This window comes from Dermacentor silvarum, chromosome 10 (assembly GCF_013339745.2).
Source record: "Dermacentor silvarum isolate Dsil-2018 chromosome 10, BIME_Dsil_1.4, whole genome shotgun sequence".
Taxonomy (NCBI): domain Eukaryota; kingdom Metazoa; phylum Arthropoda; class Arachnida; order Ixodida; family Ixodidae; genus Dermacentor; species Dermacentor silvarum.
In genome coordinates, this window is record NC_051163.1 from 114,170,086 (window position 1) to 114,182,763 (window position 12,678).

General features: G+C 44.5%; 1 protein-coding gene across 1 annotated transcript in view; it reads left to right on the forward strand.

Annotated features, from left to right (window-relative positions):
- The first annotated feature begins 80 nt into the window (after window positions 1–80).
- LOC119466504 (uncharacterized) overlaps window positions 81–12,678 on the forward strand; it is a 122,425-nt gene continuing 109,827 nt past the window's right edge. The window contains 2 exon segments of the mRNA XM_049657416.1: window positions 81–740; window positions 4,671–4,861. Of these exon segments, the coding sequence (XP_049513373.1) occupies window positions 602–740; window positions 4,671–4,861 (330 nt within the window). The 5' untranslated portion in view covers window positions 81–601.

Sequence of the window (12,678 nt, forward strand, 5' to 3'; positions counted from 1 at the left end):
CGCGGGACGATCAAGAAAAGACTGTGAGAACTTTACGTCGTGAATAGCGCTAATTCATCACTAAAGCGTTGTCCGCGTCACCGTTAATCTATTTTATGTTAAGTACATGCAATTATGCATAACCCGCACTTTTACTTATCTAAACACGACGCGCGGTGGTGCACAAGCTGCGCGTTAACTTTGGCCGTAGAGCGCGAGCTCGGGTGAGCAACGCTGTTACGCCGCGGCAGAAAGTTTTTGTTATTGGTGCGTGCGTGTGGGTACGGTGGCTCCGTATTGCTCTTTCACCCCATCCCTTCAAATACCCTTTATTTACACAACTAGAAAGTGTTGTCTGAGGAAACTACGTTACCCTTTCGGCGTATATAGTATAGCCACTCCGGTCAATAGAGCACCACCTAAGTTTTGTTTCCGTGAAACCGTTAAGATCTTGAGCAGTCGATGCGCGCAGCTTTAGCTTCCGTTTTCACCGAAAGTCGGCTTTCCCACAAAGTCGCGACAGGCAGACGGAATGGATTTGACGCATGTTCGAGTGGCGAAAGCGGCGCGTAGACTAATGCAGATACGCTAAGTAAGCTCGAGAAAAAACAACTTCGCGGAGATGTTTCAGTTGTTCGAAACGACGCGATTGCTGTCTCTGCCGTCAGCTCGCCGTCATGACGGTGTTCGGGCGTCGGTGGTTTTATCAACGTTTGCCGAGAACGCCGACTGGCAGATCTTGGTCCTTGTCTGCAGCAGTGGTAAGGAAAACGTTTGATAACTGTTTCTTATCTTTGCGCCGTAGGTGAGATAACGTGGGAGCGGATGCTGCTAGTTTTCAATCTAATGCATGGCCCGTTTACGTATATCATAGGTATGCGCACGGGCTAAGTGAAAATAGTTTGAATATCTGTTTAGCGGTGGAAAATTAACGTGTATTTTTTTTTTTACGACACACTGGTTTAACTCCGTTTTCACTTAAAGCTAAACGTGCTGAATGATACAGGTACTTGGATCATGCGCCATATTCCACCGAGCAGCAGATTGATTCTATTTCAGTTCGGTATTTTGTTATAGGAGAGTGCGAAAGGAGAGTACAGGAGAGTGCGAAAATTGGTTTAACTCGTTGCCAGGGGCTTGTATAAGTCTGAAGTGGCTGCTGGCAAAACGGAACATTGAAACAATAAAAAAGAAACAACAAAACTGTACGTATCTGCCGAACTATGCATGCATAATACAAATAAAATTATGCAAACAAAACACAATATCATAGCGCGCAGTTGTGAACTGCGTGACATCGTAGTAAACAAAAAGACAATTGAAAGGCAATACATAATATCAGCTGGCCCAGAAATGTACATGAAATCGCGATAAAGTTGAGCAAATATGCGATGAATACAAAGCGAAACTAAACACACACAAATAAACTAGTCCGCGTATGTGTGATGCAGTCTTTCATTTTTCTGGCATCCGGCCACATGACCAAAATGCATGAGGCACATTCGGCTGGCCATATTAAAATAAAAGTGGCTGTTACAAAATTTCTGAAATACGGCTTGAAAGCTGTATTTAATCGAGTGATGTCTTGGTGTAGTAGCAATAATTAGGCTGGTATTATCATGATTGGAGCTCACCTATTCTTGTGCTCAAGGCTCGGTTACTGTCTTGCACGACTTCTGTTGCACTGCTGAAGTGCTTTGAAATTACCTGTCGAATATGTGCCATTAGTGCAAAGCATTTCAACTCGAGACCGCTTCATCAATTTGCATCAGGAAATTGCTCGGTCTCGTATATACCTATATTATGAGGTACAGTTTCAGGTTATAATGACAGTATACTGCAACAGTCGTCCTCCATAAATATATTGGGTCAGCAGAAACATTATTTAATGAAATACAATATCTAGCTAGGAAAGTTAATAAATGAAGAAAAATATGGTTAGTGGAAAAGGTGGTCTTTCTTTATGACACTGTATTCGTGGTAAATATTTCTAGCTATCGTAAAACTATCTAAACGCAATATGTGCGTCTCATAAAATAACATTTTGCTTCAATTAATTATCATATCTTAATTGTACTTGTTATCATTCCTAGCATTCGTTTAATTCAGTTGACATACAGGAGGGATTTTAAGTGAGCATGGCCAAGAATGAAAACACAGTATTATAGATGGCAATAAATAAATGAAAAGCATGCAGTTTAGTGATGTATTACTTGACATATCTGTGCGCATCCCCAACTTTTTAAAATATATTTTTGTTATTATCATTACTGCCTTTTTTTTATTTCTCGATTATCACTTAATGAATTTACAGCATTTACCTGTGCCTCGGCAATTATGCTATGCATCCTCTGTATGTTTCTCAGCCAGGCTATGAGCATGATTTGAAGTATGCTACACCATGGCATCAGGAGCACTCAGACTCAGTTTGTATATAAACGTTATACTGCTTAGTGCAGCTAAAAGGAAATAATATATATATATATCGTGTTACAATATATATATAATGTATTTTTGGGTTGTGCATCTACAACGGTGCATGCCAATGTTACACAAGAAAAAAATTTTTTTTTAAATGTCATTTTAAAATGCACTGTATAAATACAGTATGTCCCAACTATCATGCAGCAAGATTTAAAATTATGCAAATGCCACGTAGGGGGACAGAACCAAGGTAATGTTGTTTGCCGTCGCTTGGAGATACTCGGATTAATTTTTGCATTCCACCTAATTACTTAATTAGTCTTAATTAATTAACTTCTCAAATATTATAATTAGGTGAAAAAAGTGTCAATGAGAAAATGGTAAGGCCAACATGAAACACTCCCGATACAGCTTTCTGTTGCTCAATACATGCGACATGAAAGTGTTTTTCCGAGCGTGAAAGAAGCCCGCTAATACTTGTAATATTGTTGCGCGACTGGCCACTCGAGGCATTTTGTGTGCATTCACGGGATTCTTTCACGCTTTTCTTTTCTTCTTTCACGCTCTTTTTTTTTTTTGTCCTCTTATCTGCACTGTTGACTCTATTCACAAACCGGCTATTTCAAATTCTGGTTTTCATGGTGAGTGGAAGAAGTGGACGGGATACAAGCAATATGCGATGTACCGAGCAGGCAGACAGTTAGAATGACAATATGGATGCCAAGTAGAAACCAGTGTAGATTTGCACTAGACAGTCAAGTAAAGTGACAAAACACGGCAAGCCAGCCTCTGTGCAATGAGTCCAGTTGCTACAAAATGGGAGTGATTGATGAGCCTTGGGAACATTGTTTTACCTAGTGGACTCGATTTGCAAAACTGTCGTGGCCTTGCTGCAGCTTCGATATACACAATTAATCAAAATAAGAACAAAGCTGGGTAAGTTAGTAGGTTGGAAGCTGCACGCTCTTCCATTTGTAATGCCATCGGAGTGCGTTAGCATATCTACACGCTCCAATATTAATTGCCATTTCTCATCTTCTTTATCCTGCCTTGACAGATCTGGCTGTAGCTATCTTTTCAATATGGTTCAGATATATGGTTCCATGCAGAACTTCGGTCCTAGTTCGAGGACTTCCGTGTGATTGTCTGAAATGGCTACACCTGTCAGGTTAAGCACTTTGCTTGCTGGCCTTGGTGCTTCGTCTCTGCAGGGCATGCGATGCCAGACGTTTCTCCTAAGAAATTCCAACATAGAATGGCTTGTCCTGGACCATTCGCTGTACAGGCGAGTGGTTGAGGACATTCTGTTTAATTTAAAGCACAACGAAACAGTTCAAGATGAAGAACAGCCAATGTGTTTTGTGTGCGGTCTGTCGAGAAGGGCTCGTTGATGGGCCAGCTGGTCTGTGACCGGGAATAGCTAGAGCAGCCCTTGACTGGCTGCCAGGAAAACAAACATGCCAGGCTGTATGTAAAATTTTACGCAGGAGTAATCTGTGAGATTCTGTTGATGTGTAGCAAGGAGCTTTATAGAACAAATGGGACACTGCATCAGCGACTGAGATATAGGGAACGTCCCCTCTATGTTAAGAATAAATAATGACAATGTGCATTGCAGCACACGTTTCTGCGTGTTTATGTGAGCCGCATTTTTAGATGGTACAGATATTGGAAGCAGCAAAACTGTGGTAGAACGTGCAATATTGGAAGTATTATTCATTAAACGCAGAAAAGTGCCTTAGCGATACATTAATGTCACTGTATGAGAGGAAATGCAGTATATTGTTCGTGCACACTGAACTACGCTTAAATGATAATGATTGGATGATTGGCACCATGTGCTTCCATAGAAATTTTCATATACTAGGTCGTTTCCTGGATTTCAAATAAACAATTGTCAGTCAGTGGCTGTCCTGTTTATTGCATCTATTCTTTTGTGGTCATCTGCGTTGAACTAAAATCTACTTGTCTACTGGACTGTCAAGGTATTGGTTGCCACATACAAGGTTCAGTGACTGTGCTGCCCGATTGTGGTGGCCGCGTTCTGATAGAAAGGGAATGCAAAATGCTGATGTAGTACACTTTGGGTACGCATTAATTTGAAGCGTTCCGGGTCATCAAAATTACTCAAAAGCCCTCCATACAGTGATTGTCGTAGCATCTGTGTTGCCTTCAGCGTGTTAAAGCCCCGCCAATGAATCAGCATTGTCAGTATTTGCTGTTTTAATTATCTTTTTGAGAATAACGAGTGCTTGACCGCGTTGCAGGGCATGTGATCTTGTACCTGCGGCACCTACATGACCCCCGGCCTCGCTTGTGGAGTCTGCCGTGGTCAACACCGCGGAAGCCGCATCCGTTCGGCGATGTGGTGGCGCTGTGTATGGACCCTCTGGGCACCAAGGTTGTTCTCGCCACTGCCGGTAGTGCGCTGCTCGTCTGGGACATCGTGCCCTTCATGGTGAGCTGTGGGGACAGAGTTCACATTCAAGGGACACTACAGAGGACTGCAGTGAAACGTTGATATAACAAATTATTGGATATAACGAAATAAATGTAAGACTGGGTCAGCCGTGCTTTACTCCAATGAGTAGTCTACTGCTATAACGAAACCGAAACTACAGGACCCGAGACGATGGCAATTGCAACGAAACAAATATTTCCTTGCTCACAGCTCAAAAATATGTCCCGCAGATCGGTTCTGTGGATGTTCGCAAGGTGGCGGGACATTATTGAAAGGAAAAATTATCATCCACCCGACTGTAGCACGAAGCTTCTGAGGAAACCCAATACTGGTTTGAACTAACCAGAAGGCTAGCAAATCGCAAAGCGAGGCGAAATTAATTGACAACTCGTAGCAGAGAGACACTGAATATGGCCGTTCAATCCTGCAGAATATATAGGTGGAAAAAGGTTCATGAAAGAAAAAAATTCTCATCCACCTGACTATAGCATGAAGCTTCATGCTATAGCATGAAGCTACCTAAGACACGAATTCCTAAAAGCACATGCACATTCAATGCAATGTTGGAACCTAAATGACATGAAGATGGTTGTTGAGCGGGTGGACGACACGAGCACAGCCTTGTCACCTGTAGTATATTTATTTATTGCAGTAACTTCAGGGCTCGAAGAACACTACAGAGGGGGTGGATACGTTGTGTTCATGCAACAGCAATAACATAAATAATGTTATTATAAATGAAAACAAAATGAATAATTAACAGTGTAGCTTATTCTAATAGTTGGTCAATAACGGAGGCCTTGAATGACAATGCCATAAGTAACATTATTATACATGTAAACTACAAAACTTATTAACAAATAGCAGCGCAGGTTTATCAGACTAGGGGTCAATAATGACAGCCCTGAATGACTGTGCATCTTCAAGGCTGGCAATGACACTGGGAAGGTGGTTCCATTCTGAGGTAGTCTTGGGTATAAGTTAATCATGAAACAGGTTAGTGTTGCAAAAAGGAAGGGTGACGAGGTGCGACGAAAAGGTTGAGGAGTACACTTCAGTATTTTTCAGAATGTTTGAGTTGATGTTATCAATATCACAGCTAGATGAAAATTTAAATCTGCGCATTAATTTGGCAGTTGCCTGAAACATCATAATAACAAGATTTGTGTAAAAAAATTAGCAGTGGTGAAGTTGTTATCTGTCTGCGTCACGAGGGTCATGTGATGTATGACTGTCACGGTTTGGGTGTGTCCACCGCTGCAAGTTCTGGAACTTGTAAGTAAGAACCAACTTCAGACAAAACGATGAAGCGTACGCTCCCTGTCGCGCATACACAAACACACTTTATAAGTCTTCCAGGACACTGCACAATAACAAAATAGGAACTAGAAACGCATTAAATACAAAGTCATAAGTTAATCCCCAAACTGGGTATGTCAAACATCAAAGTTCACACGTCACTCTGGTTAGAGGTGCAGTGTCGGAGCTCGTCAGAGGCTGGAATGATGCAGGTGGGGAGTATCTGCTGCGATTAGGGCCGTCCACAAGACGACAGGTGGTCAGAAGACGTGACAGGACTGGGTATGAGCATAGGCCAGGAAGATAGGCCACGAACATGGATGCTGTGGTCGAAGCTCCGCTGGACGTTCTGCAGACGTACATCAGCTTCAGGCGTGGAGTTGCAAGCTCAGGAGCACGAGGCGTAGGCAGGAGTCCGGACCTGTCGTTCGATAGGCTGCTTCTTCTGCCGCTGCTGCCTTCTTCTCTTCGCCTCTCCTCTCACAATGGTGCCACTCCCACGTTCCTCGCTCGCACTGCAAGGCTCCCTGACCATTCTTCGTTTTTTTCTACCACTTCTTCCGGTGCCGTTACACGATCATACTTGTGCCTTCATCTTTGTTGCATTAGTCGTCTGCACCTTTTCTTTGCAACGCAGCAAGCGCAACTTATGACAGTGATGCTTGTCGAGGCAAAGCGTTGATGAAAGCTGTATGCACAGAGAAGTGTGACACGTGACTAAATACATTTAGTGCTTCATTTCCCTCACAGTGGCACATACATTCTGGGCCACTGGCCAAGCCAAGCATGGGCACATACTCCGTAGCACGCACGCAGTGTCGATGTGGCCTGTTCGGGCACATGCCCAGTGGCACAAGTTGTGCATGTATACCCTCAAATATATCCGACAAAGAAACGACAGCGAACGCCAATCGCTGGGGAAGAGGCTAACAAAGCTTTGCTTCAATGTGTATTCTGTTAGTGAAAATGTCAAATGCCCGAAAGAAGACATACCCATTCGCACTGTTTTTCAAAGTGCATTTGTAATTTAGTGTTGCTCACGGGCCATGTATTGGCACAGCAAGCCGCCAACAGGCCATCAGAATCCACAGGAGACACTTGGCTGGCCTGTTTGAGGCATAACGCTTGTATTTCTTTCGCATGGACTTCATTGCAAATTTTCTATTTTGCTGATATGTAGCACGTATGCTTATAATGGATATTGGATATAACAATGGTACTTTCGTGTCAGGTGTAACTTGCTGGCTTGCACCTTTCTCGTCTTTGTAGGTCATTGCTCATGTCAGTAGCGCACCCAGGATCTCTGCCAGGGGGGGGGGGGGGGGTTGACAGTTTGCCAATACCATCTAAACAGCACTATTTTCAATTTCTTCGCAGGAAATTGTCAAAAAAATGCGCTTTTTGCGAGTGTGCAGTCGATTGCGCGTCTTACATCTTAGTTGCAGTACTCAAATGCGTAAGGAAACAAAAGGGGTTAAACAAAAGGCGGGGTTAAATCGGCCTCAGGGTGGGGGTCACAACCCCCGAATCGCCCCCCGTCGGTGCGCCACTGGCTCATGTGAACCTGTGCTATCACTGACTCGGATTCTAAAGTGAAGTTGCAATACAGTTGTGGGCATGAGTTTGCCGAGACCTTACTTTATCATGAAAAATTGTGATTCATGTGTAACTTGAAGTTAAACATTTCTACAGAATTACCTGTCTGGTTGGGAAAATTGATTAAGACTTAGAGATTGACTCCAACCAAATAGGGTAATTTACTAGCCCGACGTTTTGGAACCAATTCGGCTCCTTCTTCAGGGGGAATTCTTCGGAGGTGACGGTGTGCCGCTTTTAAAAGGTCTGTCGTAACAAAGGAGAGGAAGGGGGAGAGAGCGTAAGGTGCGGAGACACTTGGCAGGGCACCTGTTCTAGAAAGACAAAATAGGTGGTGGGGGTGGGGGGAGGGCTTCGGCGTCGCTGGTCGGCTGGGTTGACCGATGCTGGGCACCCTTTAGTCGCGGGAATGCGTTGACGAGGGACAGGGGGGGGGGGGACGAGTTGTTTTGGTGTGGCTGACCTAGAGCGGGGGGGTCCTTTCTTCCCTTCATCGCGTTTGCAAGGCCATGAACATACAAAAAAAGAAAAATGCCCTTCACGCGGTTTATATTACAAGCCGTGTTCTGAATGTGCCAAGACTCGAGTAGTAGCCTTTTTCGCCAGTTTGTCTCTGTTTGAAGGATTTGGGTTTCTTGGAAAGAAATCTTGTGGTCGGCGTCTTCGGAATGTTCGGCGACGGCGCTGCGTATTCGGTTGAATGTTCTGACGTCGTTTTCATGTTGTCTGATTCTTTCTTTTAGAGTTTTGGTTTCTCCGATGTACGACGCCGGACAGTCGGCACAGCTGATTTTATAGACGACGCCTTGAGCTTTTTCTTTTGGTGGACGGTCTTTTGGTTTAGGAATGAGGATATTCAAAGTGTTCATCGGTTTATGCGTGACTTTAAGGCCTTCTTTTTTCAATATTCAGCTGAGAGCTTCGCTCCTTTGACGTATGGTACCTTTGGTACCTTTGACGTATGGGATGGACACTCGTTTCTGTGGTCGAGGGGGAGTCAATGGTTGGAGGTCTCGTAGTTTGTTTTTTTCTTTTTTGTTGTCGGGTTGTTTTTCTAATGAATTCCGTTGTATAGCCGTTCCTTTTGAGTTCGTTGAGAACCGTTCTCCTTTCTTTCTTTTGATCTGATTCCAATGTGCAATGAGTTTCGACTCTTTTCAATAAAGGATTTACGACCGATGCCTTGTGGTTTGCCGGATGGTTGGATGCGAAGTGTAGGTAGCGGCCTGTGTGGGTTGGTTTTCGGTAGACTGAGAATTTTAGATTGCCGTTTGTTCGTGTAACTTGTACATCTAGGAATGGTAACGATCCGTTTTGTTCGCGCTCCGACGTGAACTGTATATCCGGGTCTATGGAATTTAAATGGCTCTGCAGGTTTTCGACTTGCGGCTCCTTCACGATACAGAAGCAATCATCCATGTACCTGAGGAAAACTTTTGGCTTCGGGGAAAAAGTACTCAGAGCTCTGTCTTCGATATTTTCCATAGTTAGGTTAGCCATGGTGACGGAAATTGAGGCCCCCATGGGAGTTCCTTTCACCTGCTTGTAGTAGCTGCCTCGGAAGGTGAAGTAGGTATTTGATAGGCATAGCTCGAGAAGGCGGCAGATCTCGTCTACACTCAAGGGGGTTCTCTCGTCGAGTGTGTCGTCGTGTTCCAGGGCATCCCTTGTTGCGGATATAGCTAACTGAATGGGTACTCTGGTGAACAAAGAGATCACGTCAAAAGAGACCAGGCATTCATCATCTTCGAGGCGTACATTTGATATGAGCTTGATGAAGTTTTCTGGGTTGCGCACATGGGTGCTGTCCTTCCAGTGAGTGGTGATATAATCTGGTGCTAGTATGTGGATAGTGATCGAAGTGGGGAGCATGAATAGTCTTCGATTGGCCGTAAGGGGATTCCGGGTTTATGGAGTTTTGGCAAGCCGTAAAAGGCTGGTGCGGACCCGTTCCTGCACATTAATTTTAGATAAAGATTTCGAGAATTTGGGTGGTTTCGGAAAATTTCGACCAGCGTCTTATTCAGTACTGATTGGGTCCTTGTGGTGGGGTCCTTTTTTAATTTTTCGTAGTCTTGGCTGTTAAGGAGGGTGGACGCCTTTTCCTCGTAGTGCTGCATGTTTAACACGACGTTGCCCTTGTCCGCTGGTAGAATTACAATGTCCCCATCTTCCCTCAGTAATCGCAGCGCTCTTATTTCGTCAGACGACAAGTTTCTTTCTCTTCGGCAGTTGTTATTGCACCTTATTATGCCTATTGCTTTTATTCTCAGCGGTTCCCGCACTTTAGGGTCCAGCTGCTGGATGCCGCTCTCGAGGGCGGCGACAATCTTGGGCAGGGGGAGGTTATCTGTGGTGACATTGAATTTATGACCTTTTGCCAGGACTGAAGTCTCTTCTGTTGTGAGTTTTCTCGATGATAAATTCGGTTCTGTGTGCCTGTCCAACACTCCTGGTTTTTCGGTTTGCTTGATTAAAGAAGAGAGTTTTTTCTTCTGCGTTTCGTGGTGTTTATTTTCCTCTGAGGACGCAATGGTCTTCACAAACGAATCAATTGGTGAAAAAAGATGGGGTACCTTGTGTTCGAGCTGTCTTCTGGCGAAGAACGCGTCGACTTCTTTCTTCCTAATCACTGTGTGGCACTCGTGTATCCGCGCTGTCACCAGTCTTTGCTGAGCCTTGTTGATGATGTCCCGGCCTTCCGCTGTGTTCATAGGTTGGCGCAGCTGGAGACTTCGTGGAACAATGTTTTGGTCTTTGCATTTCCGGGTGAAGTCTAAGTGGGTTTTGAAGGTGGAGATGCCTTTCAGGGCTTTGATATAGTTCTTTCCTTGAGATGTAGACGAGATCTGCCGCCTTCTCGAGCTATGCCTATCAAATACCTACTTCACCTTCCGAGGCAGCTACTACAAGCAGGTGAGAGGAACTCCCATGGGGGCCTCAATTTCCGTCACCATGGCTAACCTAACTATGGAAAATATTGAAGACAGAGCTCTGAGTACTTTTTCCCCGAAGCCAAAAGTTTTCCTCAGGTACATGGATGATTGCTTCTGTATTGTGAAGGAGTCGCAAGTCGAAAACCTGCAGAGCCATTTAAATTCCATAGACCCAGATATACAGTTCACGTCAGAGCGCGAACAAAACGGATCGTTACCATTCCTAGATGTACAAGTTACACGAACAAACGGCAATCTAAAATTCTCAGTCTACCGAAAACCAACCCACACAGGCCGCTACCTACACTTCGCAGCCAACCATCCGGCAAACCACAAGGCATCGGTCGTAAATTCTTTATTGAAAAGAGTCGAAACTCATTGCACATTGGAATCAGATCAAAAGAAAGAAAGGAGAACGGTTCTCAACGAACTCAAGAGGAACGGCTATACAACGGAATTCATTAGAAAAACAACCCGACAACAAAAAAGAAAAAAACAAACTACGAGACCTCCAACCATTGACTCCCCCTCGACCACAGAAACGAGTGTCCATCCCATACGTCAAAGGTACCAAAGGTACCATACGTCAAAGGAGCGAAGCTCTCAGCTGAATATTGAAAAAAGAAGGCCTTAAAGTCACGCATAAACCGATGAACACTTTGAATATCCTCATTCCTAAACCAAAAGACCGTCCACCAAAAGAAAAAGCTCAAGGCGTCGTCTATAAAATCAGCTGTGCCGACTGTCCGGCGTCGTACATCGGAGAAACCAAAACTCTAAAAGAAAGAATCAGACAACATGAAAACGACGTCAGAACATTCAACCGAATACGCAGCGCCGTCGCCGAACATTCCGAAGACGCCGACCACAAGATTTCTTTCCAAGAAACCCAAATCCTTCAAACAGAGACAAACTGGCGAAAAAGGCTACTACTCGAGTCTTGGCACATTCAGAACACGGCTTGTAATATAAACCGCGTGAAGGGCATTCTTCTTTTTTTGTATGTTCATGGCCTTGCAAACGCGACGAAGGGAAGAAAGGACCCCCCCGCTCTAGGTCAGCCACACCAAAACAACTCGTCCCCCCCCCCCCTGTCCCTCGTCAACGCATTCCCGCGACTAAAGGGTGCCCAGCATCGGTCAACCCAGCCGACCAGCGACGCCGAAGCCCTCCCCCCACCCCCACCACCTATTTTGTCTTTCTAGAACAGGTGCCCTGCCAAGTGTCTCCGCACCTTACGCTCTCTCCCCCTTCCTCTCCTTTGTTACGACAGACCTTTTAAAAGCGGCACACCGTCACCTCCGAAGAATTCCCCCTGAAGAAGGAGCCGAATTGGTTCCAAAACGTCGGGCTAGTAAATTACCCTATTTGGTTGGAGTCAATCTCTAAGTCCTAATTCATGTGTAACTGAGTCAGATATTGTGCTCCCCAGTAATGTATTTAACTTCCTGGGAGATCACCCTTTATTAAACCTTGGTGGATGCTCTTCATTATTGTCTCTATGTGCATGTGCTGTGTATATGTATATAATCTCTTTTTTCTTCTGGAAATAAATTAGTTCAAAGTGTTTGCATGCACTTGCCAGAAGCAAGTTGGTTCTCTCCATCTGTGTTCTTTTGTAGCATCATAATTCTAATTGGAAAACTTGCACAAACTAGCCAAGCAACATCTTTTATTGTCTGGAGACATGAGGGAGCCCATATGGTTCGCCCGCTGGGGTAGCTTAGTAGTTCTGGCGTTGCGGTGCTAAGCTTGAGGTCGAAGGTTCAATCCTGGCTGAGGTGGCTGCATTTCGATATGGGCAAAATGCAAAAATACTTGTGTACTTAGATTTAGGTGCACGTTATAGTAATCCGAATGGTCAAAATTAATTCGGAGTCCCCCACTACGGTGTGCCTCATAATCGTATCATGGTTTTGGCACATAACACCCCGGAATTTTTAACAAATGGCTTGCGTCATTGCGTTTTCATCATAGATGTCT